Source organism: Chelonia mydas, chromosome 24, assembly GCF_015237465.2.
Source record: "Chelonia mydas isolate rCheMyd1 chromosome 24, rCheMyd1.pri.v2, whole genome shotgun sequence".
Taxonomy (NCBI): Eukaryota; Metazoa; Chordata; order Testudines; family Cheloniidae; genus Chelonia; species Chelonia mydas.
In genome coordinates this window covers 11519708-11539330 of record NC_051264.2, presented here as the reverse complement: position 1 = coordinate 11539330, position 19623 = coordinate 11519708, and the positions used below count along the sequence as shown (strand labels likewise).

The 19623-nt window shown below is 52.0% G+C and overlaps 1 protein-coding gene and 1 long non-coding RNA gene across 9 annotated transcripts; one reads left to right on the top strand and one right to left on the bottom strand.

The window, feature by feature from the left end:
- Nucleotides 1-5491: 5491 nt before the first annotated feature.
- LOC119564156 lies at nt 5492-11585 on the bottom strand. Its single transcript, XR_005223016.2, has 3 exons — nt 11448-11585; nt 8162-8228; nt 5492-7313 (listed from the first exon to the last, which is right to left on the bottom strand). It is a non-coding gene; the product is annotated as an uncharacterized LOC119564156 (long non-coding RNA).
- DUSP23 (dual specificity phosphatase 23) lies at nt 11433-19101 on the top strand. 8 transcript variants are annotated; one of them, XM_043535288.1, is made up of 4 exons: nt 11437-11566; nt 13920-13999; nt 16253-16527; nt 18363-19101. In XM_043535288.1, exons 3-4 carry the CDS (start codon nt 16258-16260, stop codon nt 18546-18548), a joined length of 456 nt encoding a protein of 151 aa, XP_043391223.1. In that variant the 5' UTR covers nt 11437-11566; nt 13920-13999; nt 16253-16257; the 3' UTR covers nt 18549-19101. The 8 variants fall into 8 exon arrangements, with proteins under 8 accessions (XP_007066129.2, XP_043391223.1, XP_037738955.1 ...); XM_043535290.1 differs by lacking the exon at nt 11437-11566 and adding an exon at nt 11683-11772; XM_043535289.1 differs by lacking the exon at nt 11437-11566 and adding an exon at nt 11719-11798.
- The last annotated feature ends 522 nt before the right edge of the window (nt 19102-19623 follow it).

The following is a 19623-nucleotide window of genomic DNA, read 5'->3' as shown; positions in this document are numbered from 1 at the left end:
CTTTGAGCAGAGGGTTGGACTAGATGACCTCCTGAGGCCCCTTCCAACCCTGATATTCTATGATTCTATGAGTGCCCCAAGGGTCGGTCCTCGGGCCGATTTTGTTCAATATCTTCATTAATGATGTGGAGGATGGTGTGGATTGCACCCTCAGCACGTTTGCAGATGACACTAAACTGGGAGGAGAGGTAGATACGCTGGAGGGTAGGGATAGCAGACAGAGGGCCCTAGACAAATTAGAGGATTGGTCCAAAAGAAATCTGATGAGGTTCAACAAGAACAAGTGCAGAGTCCTGCACTTAGGACGGAAGAATCCCATGCACCACTACAAACTCGGGACCGAATGGCTCGGCAGCAGTTCTGCAGAAAAGGACCGAGGAGTTACAGTGGACGAGAAGCTGGATATGAGTCAACAGTGTGCCGTTCTTGCCAAGAAGGCCAAAGGCATTTTGGGCTGTATAAGTAGGGGCATTGCCAACAGATCGAGGGACGTGATCGTTCCCCTCTATTCAACATTGGTGAGGCCTCACTGGCATACTGTGTCCAGTTTTGGGCCCCACACTACAAGAAGGATGTGGAAAAATTGGAAAACGTCCAGCGGAGGGCAACAAAAATGATTAGGGGACTGGAACACATGACTTATGAGGAGAGGCTGAGGGAACTGGGATTGTATAGTCTGCGGAAGAGAAGAATGAGGGGGGATTTGATAGCTGCTTTCAACTACCTGAGAGGTGGTTCCAGAGAGGATGGTTCTAGACTATTCTCAGTGGTAGAAGAGGACAGGACAAGGAGTAATGGTCTCAAGTTGCAGTGGGGGAGGTTTAGGTTGGATATTAGGAAAAACTTTTTCACTAGGAGGGTGGTGAAACACTGGAATGCGTTACCTAGGGACGTGGTGGAATCTCCTTCCTTAGAAGTTTTTAAGGTCAGGCTTGACAAAGCCCTGGCTGGGATGATTTAGTTGGGGATTGGTCCTGCTTTGAGCAGGGGGTTGGACTAGATGACCTCCTGAGGTCCCTTCCAACCCTGATATTCTATGATTCTATGATTTACCAACACTATGTTGCTGGCAGATTACACACTGTTGGCAGTATTGCTCAAAATATGTATTTATTTTTTTTTTTTTACAAATACCCTTGTTGATTGCAGACAAAACTGAGGAATTACTTCCCATATTTTTCTATATTTGTTTTATAGGCAGGTTAGGTTTTAATGGCTTTTATCTTTATTATTTAGTTGATTTGCATTAACACAGACATTCTTGGCTTGCTTTTGGATTCAAAGTTATCAGCCGCTTAGAGACTTTGTTTCAAAAGGACACAATTAACTTTTAACTTTTGCGTTTAAATACACATTGATTTGAAAAGGAAAACACAAACCATTTTGGCTTCCCTTTGGCAAAGTGATTGTTGATTACACAGAGCCATCTTAAGACTTAGGGTATGTCTACACTACGAAATTAGATCGAATTTATAGAAGTCGGTTTTGTAGAAAGCGTTTTTATACAGTCGATTGTGTGTGTCCCCACACAAATGCTCTAAGTGCATGTCGTCGGTGGAGTGTGTCCACAGTACCGAGGCAACCGTCGACTTCCGGAGCGTTGCACTGTGGTTAGCTATCCCACAGTTCCCGCAGTCTCCGCTGCCCCTTTGAATTCTGGGTAAAAATCCCAGTGCCTGATGGGGCTAAAACATTGTCGCGGGTGGTTCTGGGTACATATCATCAGGCCCCCTTGCCCTCCCTCCATGAAAGCAAGGGCAGACAATCGTTTTGCGCCTTTTTTCTTGAGTTACCTGTGCAGACGCCATACCACGGCAAGCATGGAGCCCGCTCAGATCACTTTGGCAATTAGGAGCACATTAAACACCACGCGCATTATCCAGCAGTATATGCAGCACCAGAACCTGGCAAAGCGAAACTGGGCGAGTAAGCAATGTCAGCACGGTGACGAGAGTGATGAGGACATGGACACAGACTTCTCTCAAAGCACGGGCCCCTGCAATGTGAGCATCATGATGCTAATGGGGCAGGTTCATGCGGTGGAATGCCGATTCTGGGCTCAGGAAACAAGCACAGATTGGTGGGACCGCATAGTGTTGCAGATCTGGGACAATTCCCCGTGGCCTCACTAGTCAAAAGCACCCTATTTCAACCAGGTGACCATGAATGATATCACTCTCCTGAGGATAACACAGAGAGATAAAGAACGGATGTTGTTTGAACACCAGCAAACATACACTGCAATGCTTTGTTCTACAATGATTCCCGAGTACGTGCTACTGGCCTGGGGTGGTAAAGTGTCCTACCATGGAGGACGCAATAAGGCTTTTGCAAAGGCTTTGGGAGTACATCCAGGAGAGCCGCGAATGCCAGGGCAAATTAATCATTAAACCTGCTTGCTTTTAAACCATGTATAGTATTTTAAAAGGTACACTCACCAGAGGTCCCTTCTCTGCCTGGTGGGTCCGGGAGGCAGCCTTGGGTGGGTTCGGGGGGTACTGGCTCCAGGTCCAAGGTGAGAAACAGTTCCTGGCTGTCGGGAAAACCGGTTTCTCCGCTTGCTTGCTGTGAGCTGTCTACAACCTCATCATCATCATCATCATCATCTTCCTCGTCCCCAAAACCTGCTTCCGTGTTGCCTCCATCTCCATTGAAGGAGTCAAACAACACGGCTGGGGTAGATGCCCTAAAATGGCGTGCAGCTCATCATAGAAGCGGCATGTTTTGGGCTCTGACCCTGAGCGGCCATTCGCCTCTCTGGTTTTCTGGTAGGCTTGCCTCAGCTCCTTAAGTTTCACGCGGCTCTGCTTTGGGTCCCTGTTGTGGCCTCTGTCCTTCATGCCCTGGGAGATTTTGAGAAATGTTTTGGCATTTCGAAAACTGGAACGGAGTTCTGATAGCACGGATTCCTCTCCCCATACAGAAATCAGATCCCGTACCTCCTGTTTGGTCCATGCTGGAGCTCTTTTGCGATTCTGGGACTCCATTATGGTCACCTCTGCTGATGAGCTCTGCTTGGTCACCTGCAACTTGCCATGCTGGCCAAACAGGAAATTGAAATTCAAAAGTTCGCGGGCCTTTTCCTGTCTACCTGGCCGGTGCATCTGAGTTGAGAGTGCTGTCCAGAGCGGTCACAATGGAGCACTCCGGGATAGCTCCCGGAGGCCAATACCGTCTAATTGTGTCCACAGTACCCCAAATCCGACCCAGCAAGGCCGATTTCAGCATTAATCCCCTTGTCGGGGGTGGAGTAAGGAAATTGATTTTCAGAGCCCTTTAAGTCGAAAAAAAGGGCTTTGTCGTGTGGACAGGTGCAGGGTTAAATCGATTTAACGCTGCTAAGTTCAACCTCAACTCCTCGTGTCAACAAGGAAATTAGTGCGGGGCACTGACTACAGCTTTTATTTGCTATTTGTTACCACAACAGATTTAAAATCTTTTTTTTTTATTTTCCTGGCTTTGACTGCCCTGCTGCAGCCACAACTTTGGTCTTTAAAAACATTTTAAATCTTCTAAAGCATTAAGTTACCTTAAGGATTAAATGCTAAATACCAAAATTAAACAACACTAGTTTCTTTTCTCTGGCAAAATTATTTTTTTTGGTTTTACAATTTTAAAACAACATTAATTTATCTTAAACTTATAAAACAAAGCTTGTACACACCAGAAGTGGTTTTGTTTGTTTGTTTGTTTAAATTTGACTAACTTGTTCATAGTTAAATGATTTTACTTAAACAACCTTTTGCCTGGATTATTTACAGAAATTCTTCCAGAGAAATGTGCCCTTTCTCCAAAGGAATGGCTGCAAAGAAATCAAGAATTTTCTTTTCATAACACCCTTTTTAACATTTGTACAAAGTTTTACTACTTAATTCCCTCCAGTAACTACAGAGTTAACCTCTTACTTTCTTTTCTTTTAACTTCCTCAAACTGCGGTTGCCTGCTTGTCTGGGCTCAATCCCTTCTGGTGTTGGTGTTGCTGCATTCTTTTTTTTTTTTGTTTTACTACCAATTTAGCAAGGAGGGGTGGGCTATTTGACTAACCCCCCTTTTACTGATGTATACACACCTATTTACGTACACACACATTTATTCCTTATATGTAGATGCATTTTATTTAACCATAACCTTAATCCTTTTATGTGTAACCCTTCTGCCAGGCCAAGTTGATAGCAGCAAGGGCCGGGTTCAGTACACAGGGGTTCCCTCTCATCAAAGTAAATACAAAACTGGCTCGAGCCCCCACCCAGTGACCTGGGAAAATCTTACACACCCCCTGGGCGCCTCAATGAGGCAATACTTCCCCTCTCGCAAGCACAGAGTCTCGGTGTAGTAGAGAATCTTTAATAACATGAGGTAAACGACATCAGCGTTAAATTGGGGAAACACCACAACTAGTGTTCATTAACCAAACCATGAGCAAAGACCCACCCCAGAAAATTGGGCCACATCCTTTCCCTCAGGTTCTTGAGTCCCAGAACCCAAACGTCTCTTGAGTCCAGCAATCCTCAAATCACCCAAAATCCAAAAAGTCCAGCCCCAGAGTTCAAAAGTTCATCTGCAGAGTGTTACTCCCCAGTCTGGCTAAAATGTGCCTGTGGGGGGGGGAAAGAGGTAAGGGGTACCTTCCGTGTCCTGAAGCTGACTGCCCCACAGGGCTCTGCTCTGCTACGCTGTCTCACGAACGGCTCTGCTCCACCACGACCGGCTCCGCTCTGCACAGCTCGCCGTCTCACGAACAGCTCTGCTCAGCTCGCCGTCTCACGAACACACCGCTGTCTCACGAACGGCTCCACTCCACCACGACCGGCTCCGCTCAGCTCAGCTCGCCGTCTCACGAACAGCTCCGCTCTGCACAGCTCGCCGTCTCACGAACAGCTCCACTCGCCGTCTCACAAACAGCTCCGCTCTGCTCGCCGTCTCACGAACAGCTCTGCTCAGCTCCGCTCGCCGTCTCACGAACAGCTCTGCTCAGCTCGCCGTCTCACGAACAGCACCACTGCACTCTAGATCTTCTGGCTCCCCACTACTTGACACAGTGCTCTTAGTGATTTCAGCTCTCAGTGATTTCAGCTCATAGTAGTGGGGGCCTTAGTGCTGGTGCACCATAAGGCCAAAGTGAATGCAGCAGAGTGCCTGCAGCAAGACTCTTAATAGACCCAAAATTAGCTCTGACATTCCACAGTGGAGAGAGACAGAGGTGCAATTGGTGCTTCAGGCCCTCACAAAGGGGCCCACACCACCAGGTACTAATACCTGTCTCAAGTCTCTCTCAATTCACAGAGTTTTGGAACCCATGTCCCTTGCCTAGCGAGTGCTACTCAGTTGATGGTGAGTCCCTCCATCATAACAAAAGGCCAAGTACAGTTCCAAGCACAGTTCCCATAATCAGGGTAATAACAATTTACTCTTCCCGCCCCAATAACAAAGACACTGGGGATCCCACAACAGCCAAAGTGACCATTTGGGCAGTTATGGCCTCATTCTAGGCGGGGTGGGTGTGCCTATGCAAATTGAGATCAGCCCCTGAAGTTCTTTTCCACTACTTGCCACACCTCACCACCAGATGTCAGGGTGGAGCCCATCCTGACTCTGCTTACATATGTTTGGACTTAATACAACCTTTTTCTTATTTGAGACGGTAACAACCCCTCAGCACCGGTGCTTTGCAGGAAAGGATAGTAGCAGGACTAGGGACAACGGGAAAGATAGGAAGAACAGTAGCATCAACAGCACGGTAAAATGGGGGAGTTACACTCACTGACCACAGGAATAATGACTCCTTGCTGAATGCAGGAGGTAAGAACAGGTTGGATTTTTCCTTGGCCTATTTTGATAGAGGGTACTGCTGCACCTCAGGAAGGGGTCTTGCTGGGTTTAGGTGAATCTTAACTGGTTGGGCAGACCCAATGCACTGAACCTGGTCGGCATGATCATAGAATCATAGAATATAAGGGTTGGAAGGGACGGGGAGGTCATCTAGTCCAACCCCCTGCTCAAGGCAGGACCAATCCCCAACTAAATCGGCTCACAAGGCTTACAAGGAGGGAGAGACCTTAGCCAGCAGTTGCAACGAGGAAGGGCTGGGGTTGGTCAGGTAAACTGCCAGGATCTCATTGTGAGCAGGATCAGGCATGTCCAGATCACACCATTTGGGGTACAGCAGATTATACAATTTAATTTACACAGCAATGCTTTTCCCAAAAGGTTAGCAGGTGAACAAGGACTTAGGAGGAAAGCATGATGGTCAAACAAAGGACCGACAAAAACGGACAGAGGTGAAGAGACGGGGTGGGGAAAAAGAGTATTGCCAACCTTTACGGGCTTTTGGATCGACCAGGGCGGTAGGGATATTTACTGTATCCAATGGCCCATTTGCTTGCAATAGTAACACACGCCATCACTGGGTTCCTAGGGGAGGTGGATGGTGGGGACCTTGGTTTGGCCTTCCCCTTCTCCCCCTGCAATGGGTGGCTATTACGGGGTTCCTGTATGTTCTGGAGCTGGAAGGTCATTAACTTAATTTTAATGTGGTGGTGAGAGTATTTGGGTTTTATTTAAATTTTTATTTTTACTTTGTTCACAGGTGCTAATTTTTGCTTCAGTCAGCTTTCTTTGGGCAGATGGTGAGAATTTTATTTAGCAGCTTTTTCCTGATTTTATTTAACTTTTTCTGGTTATGGCCTGGATTTTGCTTGGGCCTCTGAGCTTTTTCACAAAGGCAACTCAGTGTTTTCCTAGGCATGACCCCTCATAGAAGCTGGTTTAAATCTGCCCATGTAGGGTTATAACAGTTTATAACAATTTGCAATTTCTTTTTTAATTTAACAGGGTCCTCTCTTATTTTTTGGAAAATTTTTAAATAAATTATACAATTCCAAGTAGGAGACCAAGGTGCATGTGCAGACACCGAGGTCTCATGACCCGAAGCACCAATGCCCGGGAACTAGCGCAAGGGGAACATTTCCTCAATATGGGGAGACACTGTCTGAAGGGTGAATGTAAGGGGCTTCCATTGCTTAATAGTTCTTGCCGGCTTAGTTGGATTTAAATTCTTTGCCAATTTTTCTTTTTATCTTTTTTTAATCATGTTGTAAGTTTCTCCTGGGAGTCCTTGAGACTCCTCATTTGAGATTCATGGAGCCGGGTTTTTTTCCCCCCCTTCTGTTTCTTCATGCCAATAGAAATATGCCTCACACTGACATTGGCCAGAAGCGCACTTCTGAGGTGCACAATCTTGTTAAGGTCGAAGCTTTCCCTCTAAGGGAAACCATAACTTCAAAGACAGGTTTCAGAGTAGCAGCCGTGTTAGTCTGTATCCACAAAAAGAAAAGGAGTACTTTTGGCACCTTAGAGACTAATACATTTATTTGAGCATAAGCTTTCGTGAGCTACAGCTCACTTCATCGATTATCCCTATTCCTGGTATACCAATTCCAACTTTTCCAGAAACTTACAAGTGAACTAGTGTGTGCCTTTTGGCAGGACAGTGATCCTTTTTGACTCACCGGCCCCCATTTTAGCTGGCAAGTGCGGGAATCCCTTTTGGACCCCCTGGCTCCCAGAATCCCTACAGATCTTTCACTCGTCCCACTCACACAGGGAAGGTTTGTTTAGGGCCTCCACGACTGTCTTACAGCCCCCCTTTAGCAAAGAGCATCAGCTGGCGCCACATACTCTGTTGTTTTTGGGCGAGGAGATCAGACCAGTCAGTGGCTTTTCAAACCACCTTCAGGTGGGAACCAGAGACAGGGGAGGAAAGAGGGTATGGAAACAGACCATCCAAGGATGGAAGGGATGGGATCACACACTCCTAGACCCAGACAGGCCCCTCGCCGGTAATGAGCCCACGGCTTCGCAGGGCGTTCTGGGTGTCTTCCTGTGACTTACACTCACACCAGTCTACCAACCTTCACTTTCACACTGGCACATGGAACCAGGTCTATCCACGACCTGCCCAGATCTATCCACGAACTGCCCAGCCACCCTCAGTGGTTCTTCCCAGGGAAACCAAACCTGGATGGGACTCTGACCCACCCCAAGGGCATCAGGTGTGTCTGGCAGCAAAAGTCCAAATAGAGAGTGCAATTCACCCGAACCCAGAGCCTACGGGCAGTCCTCCACCAGAAACCCAATACAGAGATTTCAAAAGGTCTCTTACCTTTTCAGATGGGCCCGGGGTCTGGTGGGGAACTGCTCATGGTCCTCCGGCTCTTGGGGGTCACCATCTATCCGAGTCACGGCACCACGATGGTCGTGGAAAAATTAACCACACATTGTGTTTGGATCAGAACAAAGCCTGAGGTCCATTTATTCAAGCATGCGCATACAGGGAGAGTTAGCTGAAGCTGCTCTGGCGTATACAGAAAATACAGGAGCTTATATTGCTGAAAACCACAATTTGTTAAACCCACTTTTTTTAACAGCATTTTTTTTTTATTTGGCATATAATGCAAGTTTCAACAGTAGCTTTGCCTTATTCATTTTACATACTTGAAGACGGTTATCATGACCCCTCTTCAGTCTTCTCTTCTCTAGACTAAACAAACTCATTTTTTTCAATCTTTCCTCATAGGATGTTTTTTAGACCTTTAATCTTTTTTTTTGCTCTTCTCTGGACTTTTTTCATTCTGTCCATACATTTCCTGAAGCGTGGTGCCCAGAACTGAACACAATACTCCAGCTGACGCCTTATCAGTATTGAGTAGAGTGGAAGAATTACTTATTGTGTCTTTCTTACAACACTGTTACTAACACATCCCAGAATGATCACTTTTTTTGCAACTATTACTTTGTTGGCTCATATTTAGTTAGTTATCTGCTATAATCCCCAGATCTTTTCCTGCAGTATTCCTTCCTAGGCAGTCATTTCCCATTTTGTATGTGTGCAACTGATTTTTCCTTCCTAACTGGAGTACTTTGCATTTGTCCTTATTGAATTTCATCCTATTTATTTCAGATCATTTCTCCAGTTTGTCCAGATCATTTTGAATTCTAATCCTGTCCTCCAAAGTGCATGCAACCCAGCTTGGTATCATCCGCATCTGTAAATGTACTCTCTGTGCCATTATCCAAATCATGTATGAAGCTATTGAATAGAATGAGACCCAGGACGGATCTCTGTGGGACCTCAGCTTGACTGTGAACCACTGATAACTACTCTCTGAGTATGGTTTTCCAATCAGTTATGCATCCAGCTTATAGTAGGCTATCTCTCCCTAGTTTGTTTATGAGAAGCTCATGCGAGACAGTATGAAAAGCCTTACTAAAGTCAAGACATATCGTATCTACTGCTTCCCCCCATCCACAAGGCTTGTTACCCTGTTAAAGTAGGTGTGACAGTCTGTACCCTTATGTTTACCACTTTTACAAGACGATGATAAATTTTGTACAAAATATGACTAGTGAGGTATCATTTGAAAACTCATAATTTGCTGGTCATTACTGTTCTGGTACAATATGTGTGACAACATTGTATGTAAAGTCATAAGATTATACAGTATGAGACTGCTGAGACATGTTCCAAGTTTAGAAAAGCAAGCACAAACCAGTTCCTCAGAGACAAAAGGCAAACTGATGCCTTGGCCAGGTACCAACATAGACAAATGGACTATCACCTGATTAAGGGGACATTCTTTGGCAGGAAGAAGGGTGTGAGTGAGAAATTTACATCTTGGCAAAGGAACAGCTGGGGCTTCCCATGCAAACAGACTTTCTGCTCCCAAACCTCAGCTGGAGATGACAACACTTAAAAGACAAAGGAAGCATCACTGGATGAGGCAGAGAGATCCTGGCTCGAAGAGTCAGCCAGTAAGACTGTTAGAACATGTGATGAGAGAGAGTTCGCTTTGAATTCGCTGAGCTTGTTAAGTTAGATATTAGTTTGTGTTTTGCCTTTTATTTCTTTGTAACCAATTCTGACTTTTATGCCTCACTACTTGTAGTCACTTCAAATCTATCTTTCTGTAGTTAATAAACTTGTTTTATTGTTTTATTTACACCAGTGTGTTTGGATTGAAGTGTTTGGGAACTTCATTTGGGATAACAAGATTTGTGCATATCATTTTCTATTCATTCACTGTTTTGCAGGGATGTGGGAGGCTGCTCATTTATTGGTGAAAATGTTTTCAGATGTTCCTGAGGAAATTAGCCTGGGATTTCCAAAGAAGCCTGAGAGAGTTTCAGTCACCTGTGAAAATCCCAGCCTGAATGCACAATATTTGTGCATGCAAATTTAAAGTAATAAAATTGTCACACACACCCTGAACAAGCAACCCCTGTGAATCCATCAGCTGTCCCCAGAAATACACCAACCCTACACACCAGCACTTCCCAGCCACCACCACACGAATTCTTCTCCTCCCCAGGGATGAATTAGAGCCCAGGCACTTAGGCCTCTGCCTAGAGCCCTGTTCCTCACAGCCTGCAATCACAGCTTTCCTTGGAACAAAAGGCAGTTACTAGCCCTCATGGCTGCAAAGAAAATCATAAAAACCTCACTTGAGTGTAACCAACACAGCGATGCTACCTGAGCCTGCAGAGAGCCTGAGCCCATTGCTGTGAGAGGGAGAAGCTGCCCCAACTGTACCTGACATAATGACACTGCCTGAGTCTGCAGAGAGCCTGAGCCCGTTGCTGTGAGAGGGAGGAGCTGCCCCAAATGTAATGGACACAGCAACACTGCCTGAGTCTGCAGAGAGCCTGAGACAATTGCTCTGAAATGGAGAAGCTGCCTTGACTGTGACTGATGCAGCAACACTGCCTGAGTCTGCAAAGAGCCTGAGCCTGTCACTGTGAGAGTGGTGAACTGCTCTCTGCATCTCAGTGAGGCGTTAACATCAATATCAGATATTCTGGGGGCCCTGAGGGGAACCTGTGTGGCAGAAGAGTGCAGGGCACCAGCCCCCTGTGTACAGAGGCAGATATAGGGAATCATGGAAGGGGGAAGAGAGAGCACATGCTGTGTAACATTTCCAGTGTTAATTAATTTCATGGCCGCATGGAGGTGTGTCTTCCAGGCACAAGCCCTTCAGTCAGACTGCAGGGATCCCTTTACAGAGTTCAAGGAATTACTCTACTTAGAAAACAGAAAAATAACTCTGTTGAGTCATGCGCCTGATGGAGACAGCTCAGGCCTGGGACTCCAGAGCGGAGGGGTTCTCCTCTGGCTCTGCCAGTGGCCTGCTATGTGACCTTGGGCAAGTCACTTCCCTGATATGTGCCTCAGTTTCCCCATCTGCAAAGTGACAAGAATGATACCGACTCCCTTTATAACACGCTCAATGGCTGTTACTCCACTACCTTCCTTCTCCTCCTGTTTCAGCCTGCTAGCCCTTCATTGGCTTGGAGCTTCTGGAGGGCTTCTCTTGCTACAGCCATTGCCTGCTTCCTGCCCCACAACTCCTTCCGCGGCGGCCCTGCGTGGGCGCAGCAGGGCGCGGCCTCACCTGTCCCAGAAGTTGCGGGCCGGATAACTGGGTTCTGATTCAATCATAATCAAGCAATTTTCCAGCTTCTGTCGAGCTCCCCGCGGCGATCAGCGATACCGACCGGACCCCCAGCGCCGGCAAGTCGCAGCGATTCCCCACCTCCCCAACCAGCGCCGCCCGGAGCTCCGGGGCTCGCAGCGGCCTGGCGCCTCCCCCGGCTCCCGGGAGCCAGACACCCGCGGCTCGCACGGCCCCAGGTCACGCGTTGGCCCGGCCCGGCCTGGCCCCGACTCTGCCAGGCCCCGCGCGGCCGGGGCTCCCGCCGGCGGGCTGCGGAGAGCGGGTGCGCACCAGCCGGGCCGGCTTCAGGTGCTGGGCCGGGCTCCGAGAGCGGCCGCGGCCTCGGCCTCCGCCTGCTGCAGCCCGGGCTGGGAGCGTGAGACGCGGAGGGCCTGGGCCCAGGGGGTGCCGGGCTGTGGCTGTGGGGGCGGGGGTGCCAGGCTGGGGGGGGCGGGGGTGCCGGGCTGTGGCTGTCGGGGGGGGGGTGCTAGGCTGGTGGGGGTGCCGGGCTGTGGCTGTCGGGGCGGGGGGGTGCTAGGCTGGGGCGGGTGCCAGGCTGTGGCTGTGGGGGGGGGGTGTCGGGCTGTGGGGGGGTGCCGGGCTGTGGCTGTGGGGGGGGGGGTGTCGGGCTGTGGGGGGGTGCCGGGCTGTGGCTGTGGGGGGGGGGGGTGTCGGGCTGTGGGGGGGTGCCGGGCTGTGGCTGTGGGGTGTGGGTACTAGCCTGGGGGGGGTGCCGGTGTGGGGGCGTGGTTGGGGTGCCAGCTGTGCTGGACTGGGGGAGTTGTGGGGGCTGGGCTGGGGGCTGGATGCTAGCTCGGGGGACTGTGCTATCTCCGGGGTGCCAGGCATCACCCCTCACAGCCTCCTGTTTCATTGGCCTGCATTAAACCGCCAGCCACCGGGTTCATCATGCTGAGGGAGTGACCTGGGCTGTCCTGATCCTTGCAAACACTGCATAGTTAGGAGCAGACTTTGAAACCCAGTGGGTCCCATTGTCCACCCAGCACCAGGATCATAGAGCTAAGTACAGAAGGGACCTTTGTGATCATCTAGTCTGACCCCCTGTATAATACAGGCCAGTGAACTGCCCCAAATAATTCCTAGAGCAGATCTGTGTTGGGTGGCATTGAACGAGGAATGTGGAAAATACTTCCTTCCCCAGCTGCTGTGGGAGTGAGTGGATGGTGTGAAAGAGCCCTCCCCTGACCACTGCGGTTAGCACAGGCACAGAAAGTCCTGGCGGGGCTGCAGTGGTTAGAGGAGGGATTGTTAAACTGGGGCTTGTCAAACTGGCATCCACCCCCAAACCCTGCTTCACCCCTGGCATTTATAATGGTGTTAAATGTAAAAAAAAAAAAAGTGTTTTTAATTTATAAGGGGGGGTCGCACTCTGAGGCTTGCTGTGTGAAAGGGGTCATCTGTACAAAAGTTTGAGAACCACTAGGCTAGAGGTTTTGGGGGAGAGATTTGAAAGGTGAGCAGAGGGGACTGTTAAGTCTTCTCCTTATTCCCTTCCCATAATACAAAATAAGGCAACAAACCCCTTTTAAAACAAGGTCCCGTTATCTTGCAGAACTCACTGACACATGATATTATTGCAGCAAGCAATTAGCAAGCGTTTTAAAGGATTAAATGTCTGTTATGTTACAGGGTAGGGCACAGCCATGGGGCTGAGATGACATTTTCTAAGATTTACCCAAAATGTATGGGCTAAATAATTGTTATGAGAGGTTGATGGAAATGATCCTCTCAGCAACTATACTGTGAAAATGTTTGATATTGGGTCTGGGACTCGTTGCTGGCTTATCTGTGACAGTCAGTATGGAACAGCTGCTCTGCTGGGCCTGAGGAGCTGTAGTGCTGGAGTGTTACTGATTCACCAACACCCTCCCTTGTGATGTTAAGTGTGTGCAGGGTGCAGCCACCCAGGGAGCTCCCTGGAGGTCAGTGCAGGCCAGGTCATTGTGTTGTCCGGCTGGGGGTGCTGGCGCACTGAGGCAGGCAGAGATGTATCCGAGAGTTCGGTGCAGGGAGTCTGGGTGTCCTTTTCCCCCACTCCACCCCCCCTCAGGAACTGACGCTCTCCCCAGGCACTGGCTGGCTGAAATGTGAACCTTGTGCAGTTGTCAGGAAATGGCTAGTGACAGTTCTGTGGCACCTGTAGTTCGGGTGTGTCCTGGGGCTGCGTTCCAGGCTGTTGGATCCATGGGGTGCGTGTCTTCTGTGGGGCAGCTAAAATGAGGACCGTGGTGTTGCACTAAATTAGGGCTCTTCTCCCCCTATTTAATCTGACTCCAAAAAGCATCCATCGTTTCCCTAGAGAAGAGACAATGAGCGGGGTTTAAAATGACCAGGGCTCCATTTCTGTGTCTCAGGATTAGACTGATGGGGTGGGGCAGGATAGCTTTCCTCTGGCCCTTGTCACTGCAGGATCTGATCCCGACAAGGAGCAAACAGGAAAGAGCAGGATGCCAAAGTGCCTGGGGTTCATGCGTGCATGTGAGGAAGAGGTGAGGGGGGGAACTGCTGCATGGGGAGCGCTTTCAAAACTCTATCTTCAGTGGGTCCTCCTCCCAATACCTCAGCCAGAAGCATGGTTTGATCCCCATCTCATCTGGGGTGCTGAGACTCAGAGTGGTTGGGAACTAGCCCTACAGAACTGCCCTGTGACTGTGGGTGCCTTGGGGCCCCTGGGTGGCTGAGGCAGGAGTCTCCAGGTGGCCCTGCACTGCCTGGGTGAGGTGAGGACGGCAGGAAGGAGCTCAGAATCGCCAGCCACTTCCTTGCAGGAAAGCCAGGAGAAATCATGGCTCTGACAGGTACTGGCATCTGCACAGTGCTGCCTGACTGTCTGGGGACTGGTGCCAGCCGAGGGCTAGGCACCTTGCTCCCCCTTGTCTGTGACCATCTGAACCCCGAGCAGATAATCCTGCTTTTTCTGGGGCCAGCCTGTGGTGGGAGCAGCTCTGATGCACCCTGACACCTTCCTCCACCTCCCAGAGGTCACGTGCCTCTGGGACAAGGGGCATCTCAGGCCCAGAAGGGCATCTAGCAATCCCACAATGCCCCAGGCCTGCCAGGGGACCCAGCGCTTTGGCCTTAGCACCCCCTTAGTAGGTGTGGGGATATGAATAGGGCCCTGAATCCACAGTGCACTCTGGTCTCTGGCACAGGCCCTGCTCCCCAATGAAAAGGTGTTCATGGATCCGCCCAGCCCCGGGGGGGGGGGGGGGGGGGGGCCCACGGGAATTTATCCCAACTCTTCTATGGAGCAGGATTATTCTTGTGGCTGCCAGGTGCTGGGATTGGGGCTCTGCTTCATGGCCCCAGGGAGTTTGCTCTGGGGGCAGCTAGGCCTGACCTGGGTCAGTGAGCAGGGGGCACAGGAGGGCTCTGCAGGGGGCTGGGCCATGCCCCCTCCCCTGGCCCCAAGCCCTGGCACTCTGTTTTGGGGGTATAGTACATTAGGCCAGGGGCTGGTGGGCCTGGGTGGGAGCTGCCAGTGGCAGTGGGTGCCACTGGACTCCTTGTTGTTTTAATGGCTGCACTGTGTCTGGGCTCTGCTCAGCCAGCTCCTCTTCGCTCCAGTCTCAACGGGATGGGGTGTGGCCAGTCCCATTCGGAGTCAGGGAGGAGTCAACGCTCAGCCCTCTGCCTCCTGAGCGGGGCTGTCACGTGACCGAGAGAGAGGAATCCTTTTGTTTCATAGCTTCCCAGGCTAGAAGGGATCCTGGTGATCATGTAGTCTGACCCCTGGATAACACAGGCCAGAGACCTGGCCTGAAATAATTCCTAGAGCAGAGCTGCTAGGGAAACATCCAGTCGTGATCTAAAAATGGCCAGTGATGGAGACTCCATCACCACAACCTTGGTAAATGGTTCCAGTGGTTAATCCCCATCATGGGGACACATGCACGCCTTCTTTCCCTTCGCAATTTGTCTAGCTTCAACTTGCAGCCTTTGGATCGTGTTTACCTTTCACTGCTGGATTGAAGAGCCCGTTATCAAATATTTGTTCCTCATGTAGGTACTTACAGACCATGATCAAGTCACCCCTTCATCTTCTCTTGGTTAAGCTAAATAGACTGAGCTCCGGGACTCTCTCACTATCAGATAGGTTTTCTAACCTGTCAGTCATTCATTTCCGTTGCTCTTCTCTGACCCCTCTCCAATTTATCAACACTTGGCTCCTGTGCCCCTTAATCCCGCTCAGGTTTAGACAGCGTAGTGACTGCAGCTGGATCTGCGAGGGAGGCCAGGAACTGTGGTGATGGCAGCTCCCCACCCAGCCCCATAGAATGACAGACCGACAAGCTCCATGCTGCAGCTTTGGGGTCAGGCTGTGCTCTATACTCAGCAGCCTTGGCTTGTGTATCTAGTCCTCCCACTGCCGCCCAGCGTGTGTTGCAGCTGTGCCAGCTCCAGCAGCTGGAGTCAATGTTGGACTCATGGGGCAGGGCTGGTGCCACCATGCAAGTGTCTGGCCCCATTGTCAGGCAGTTAATGGATAGGCTGCAGAGCACGTGGAGTGAAAAGGGGACTGGATGGTGCCACCTTCCCCGTCCCCTCCACTGCCCTAGAGCAGCAGGGGTTGGAGCCTTTGGGGCTATGGGGATGAAGCTGTGAGGACCAGGTTGGAACCAGGGATGGGGATGGAGGGAGGCCCTGGGCCAGGTTGGAGATGGGGGCACAGGGGCAGCAGGGTGCTAAGAATGTGTCTTCCTACAGTGCGCTTTCTAACATGCTGCTGTGTCTGCCTGCAGCACCGATGGCATCAGCCGTCCCTCCAAACTTCTCCTGGGTGGTGCCTGGCAAGCTGGCAGGGCTGGCCATGCCACGGCAGCCCGCACACTACCAGTACATGCATGAGCATGGCGTCCAGCACCTGGTGTCACTGACCGAGCGCAGCCCGCCCTACCACGACACCTGCCCTGGCATCAAGCTCCATCACCTCCGCATCCAGGACTTCTGTGCCCCATCGCTGGAGCAGATCAAGCGCTTCCTGCAGATTGTGGAGGACGCCAGCACCAAGGGAGAGGTCTGGCCTGTCCGTAACCTCTCCCCACGTGCATACACACCCCTGCAGCTGGATTGGCTGTTGGTCTGAAAGCGCCATGTGGCTGTGATGCCCAGGAAGTGCCCCCACTCTCCCTGTGCCCTTCTCTTCCTGCTAGAGCCTGGCAACTCGCTGGGACCCAACCAGGAGTTGAGCTCAGGTCTGAAAAAAAACCGACCCTCTGCGGCTCAGGTCAGCTCTCATCACCTCCCCCGGCCTGTGGGGTTGGCATGACAGTGTCTGCATGCCCTGTTCCCACCGGCCGCCCCCTTGGCACGCTGTGTGCGCTGCGGAGTGAGTGCACTGAGGAGTCGCAGCGACTCCAAATAACGCAGCTGTGGCCAGAGACAGATTGCGGGCACAGGGCGTGGGGAGCTGGGAGTCCCCACCAGGTTGAGCCCCAGGGACGAGGCTCTGGTGTTGGAATGGAGAGGAAATGTCAGGGTTGGGGCAGGTCTGAAAAGGACTGGACGCTCAGGGCAGGTTCGGGTCGGCTGTGCCCCGGGTGGGTTCAGCTTGGGCTTTAAAACTGGGCCTGAGCAGAGCTCTCCTTCAAGCCCAAACTCTGCCCAGAGCAGCAGGAAGGGCTCTGGGCCTGCAGGCGGGGATTGCTGCTCTTCTGGGGCAGGTCCCAGGAGAAGGGGCCAAGGTCTGAGCCAGCAGTGCTGGAGTTCCCCCTCCCTGGTGGGGCTGCTCATGCCTCGTGCTGTGACCCAGCTCAGGCGTGTCCCCTCTGGGCCTGCCCCTCACTCAGTGATCGGAACAGCCCTGGTCCCTAGAGCTGGGGTCATTGTGCCTCACACTGTGTCAATGGGAGCTTCCCAGTGCTGGCTGGCATGGGACTCCGCTTGAGGTCCAGACCCTGGACACCTGCACTGTAGGCAGTGTGGAGCCAGAGACACATGGCTGTGCCATTCTGATTCCATCCAGGAGAGGGCAGGCTTGAATGCTAGCTAGCTCCCAGGAGGAGACGGGAGTTGGTGGTGTGGATCTGCCATGGGAACGGTAACAGGGCTTTCCACAGGCCCAGAAGCATGAGGCTTGGCGTTGCCTGTGCCACAGAAAATCTCTGCCTGGGGGCACCAGGCTGGCGTATAACAGCCCCCTGCAGCTCTCTGTGAGCAGCTGCTCGGCCCCAGGCAGCTTGTAACCCGCCTCGGAGGGCCCTGACGCAGCAGGTTCTCAAACGTCACCACAGGTGTGGGGGGATTTCCCAGAGTCACCCCAACTCTGAGGCTGGCTGGGGTAGGGCAGGTCTTACAGCTCCTTACCCCTCCCATCCCTGCTTCAGTGGGGCAGGGCCAAGAGCTGTTCTGCACCTGCACCCAGTGTGGATCCTGGGGGCACTGCACCATTTTCATCCTGTCACGCCCTCTGGGTCCTGACTGCCTGTGATGGGAGCCTGAAGTCCAGACACCTGAGCAGCCATTACTCTGAACGTGGCTCATGCTGGGAAAAATGCCAGGGCAGGATGAGGAGCCTGCCAGCCCTTGGGTATTTCCTACTGCTGCTACCACCCCAGAGTGCTTGGTGCTGGGTAAGCAGAGGGCAGTCATTCTCCTTCAGCCTTAGGGTGTCTCTCTGCCACTCCCCACAGCAGCACACTGGGCTCCCTACAGCACAACCAGGGCTTCCAACTACCGGGCTGGCCAGGGCATTCACGGCTGAGGACACCCAGCTCTGTCGCTCAGTGCCGGAGATGGGGGCAGGCCTCTCCTGCTCTGCACTGGGACGTTCACCTGCTCCCAGGCAGTGAGATGTGAGTGGGGGTGAAGGTACCAGGCCTGGCCTAACCTTGCCGTGTGCTGTTCCCCCAGGCGGTGGCAGTGCATTGCATGCTGGGATTTGGCAGGACAGGAACCATGCTGGCCTGTTACCTGGTGAAAGCCCAGAGACTCACCGGAGTCGACGCCATCCACGAAATCCGGAGAATCCGGCCTGGAGCCATTGAGACGCATGAGCAGGAGAAAGCCGTGATCCAGTTCCACCACCACATCAAATAGCCACAGCTGGCGGTGCTCCCCTCTCCCTACACGGGGAGTGGGGGGCAGAGGGAGAGGGCTGCTCAGCTACACAGACACCTGCAGGAGGCGCCTACTGGGCCTATGGCTGGGCGTTTCTGGACCCATGGAGGGAACCTTCCCAACTCCTGGCTGCTGAGGGGAGCTGGGGCTGGTCTCAGAGCCTGGGGCCACACTCCGTTCTCGGCAGTATCTGCCTGCACTGGGGCAGGGGTTGCCCCAGCCCCCTTTACTCAAGACAGAGAGGATGAGATCTGAATCGGGGAGGGGCAAGGGGCAGCAATGTGGAAGGGGGAGCCCCATAGGGCAACGTCTCCTCCAGTCCCCTGTGATCCTTGCCTTGGGAGAGCCAGGCCCATAGAGACGGAGTGGGGCTTTGCCCTATAGGGAGGCTATGCATGCCTGCAGGGTGTGTGGGCTGGAGCCTGTCCAGCCAAGGGCTGTACATGAGGCTGGAGGTGTTGGGGGTTTTACTCTTCTGAGCTGCTGCAAACGTATCCGCCCCCCGCCCTGAATAAAAGAAGTTGGCATTGGCTCCCCTTGTGATCTGTGAGCGGGGCACCATGTGTAGGTCGTAGAATAGGGTGGGCTGCTCCCATGGGTGCCTGTGCTTCCTGGGAGTGTGTCCAGTGCTGCACAGAAGTGAAGGGGGCTGGGGAGCAGCTGGGGCAGGTCACTCGCTGCTGGCCCTGGGGGTTGTGGCTACATGAGAGGTGGTCCCCCTGCTGTGCAGCCAGTGTGGGATTCTCCTTGGTGCAGAGGTTGCAGGTCCAGGGCAGCCAGCTGTGCCATGCTGCACCAGGCTCCGTCCTGGGCCCCCTGGGCTCTTGGTGCTGCCGGCCAGGTAGCGGGGGCATCTGCTGCTGCAAACCAGCTTCTCCAAGGCCAGCAAGAGGCTGGGAGTCTCAGGCTAAACTGGAGGGGCACTTCCCTCCTGGCACCTGTGTCACCCCCTCCCACAAGCCACGCCTGCTGCTAAAGCTGGAAAGTACCTGCCACAGAGGGAGACCTAGAGGAATGGCTAGAAAGGGCCCAGGGTCCTTCCCTTGCTGTGCAG

Coding starts and splice junctions, on each gene's coding strand:
- DUSP23 (XM_007066067.4), top strand. CDS start 16,258: ATGGCATCAGCCGTCCCTCCAAACTTCTCCTGGGTGGTGCCTGGCAAG. Junction 16,528..18,362: donor ACGCCAGCACCAAGGGAGAG/GTCTGGCCTGTC, acceptor CTGTTCCCCCAG/GCGGTGGCAGTGCATTGCAT.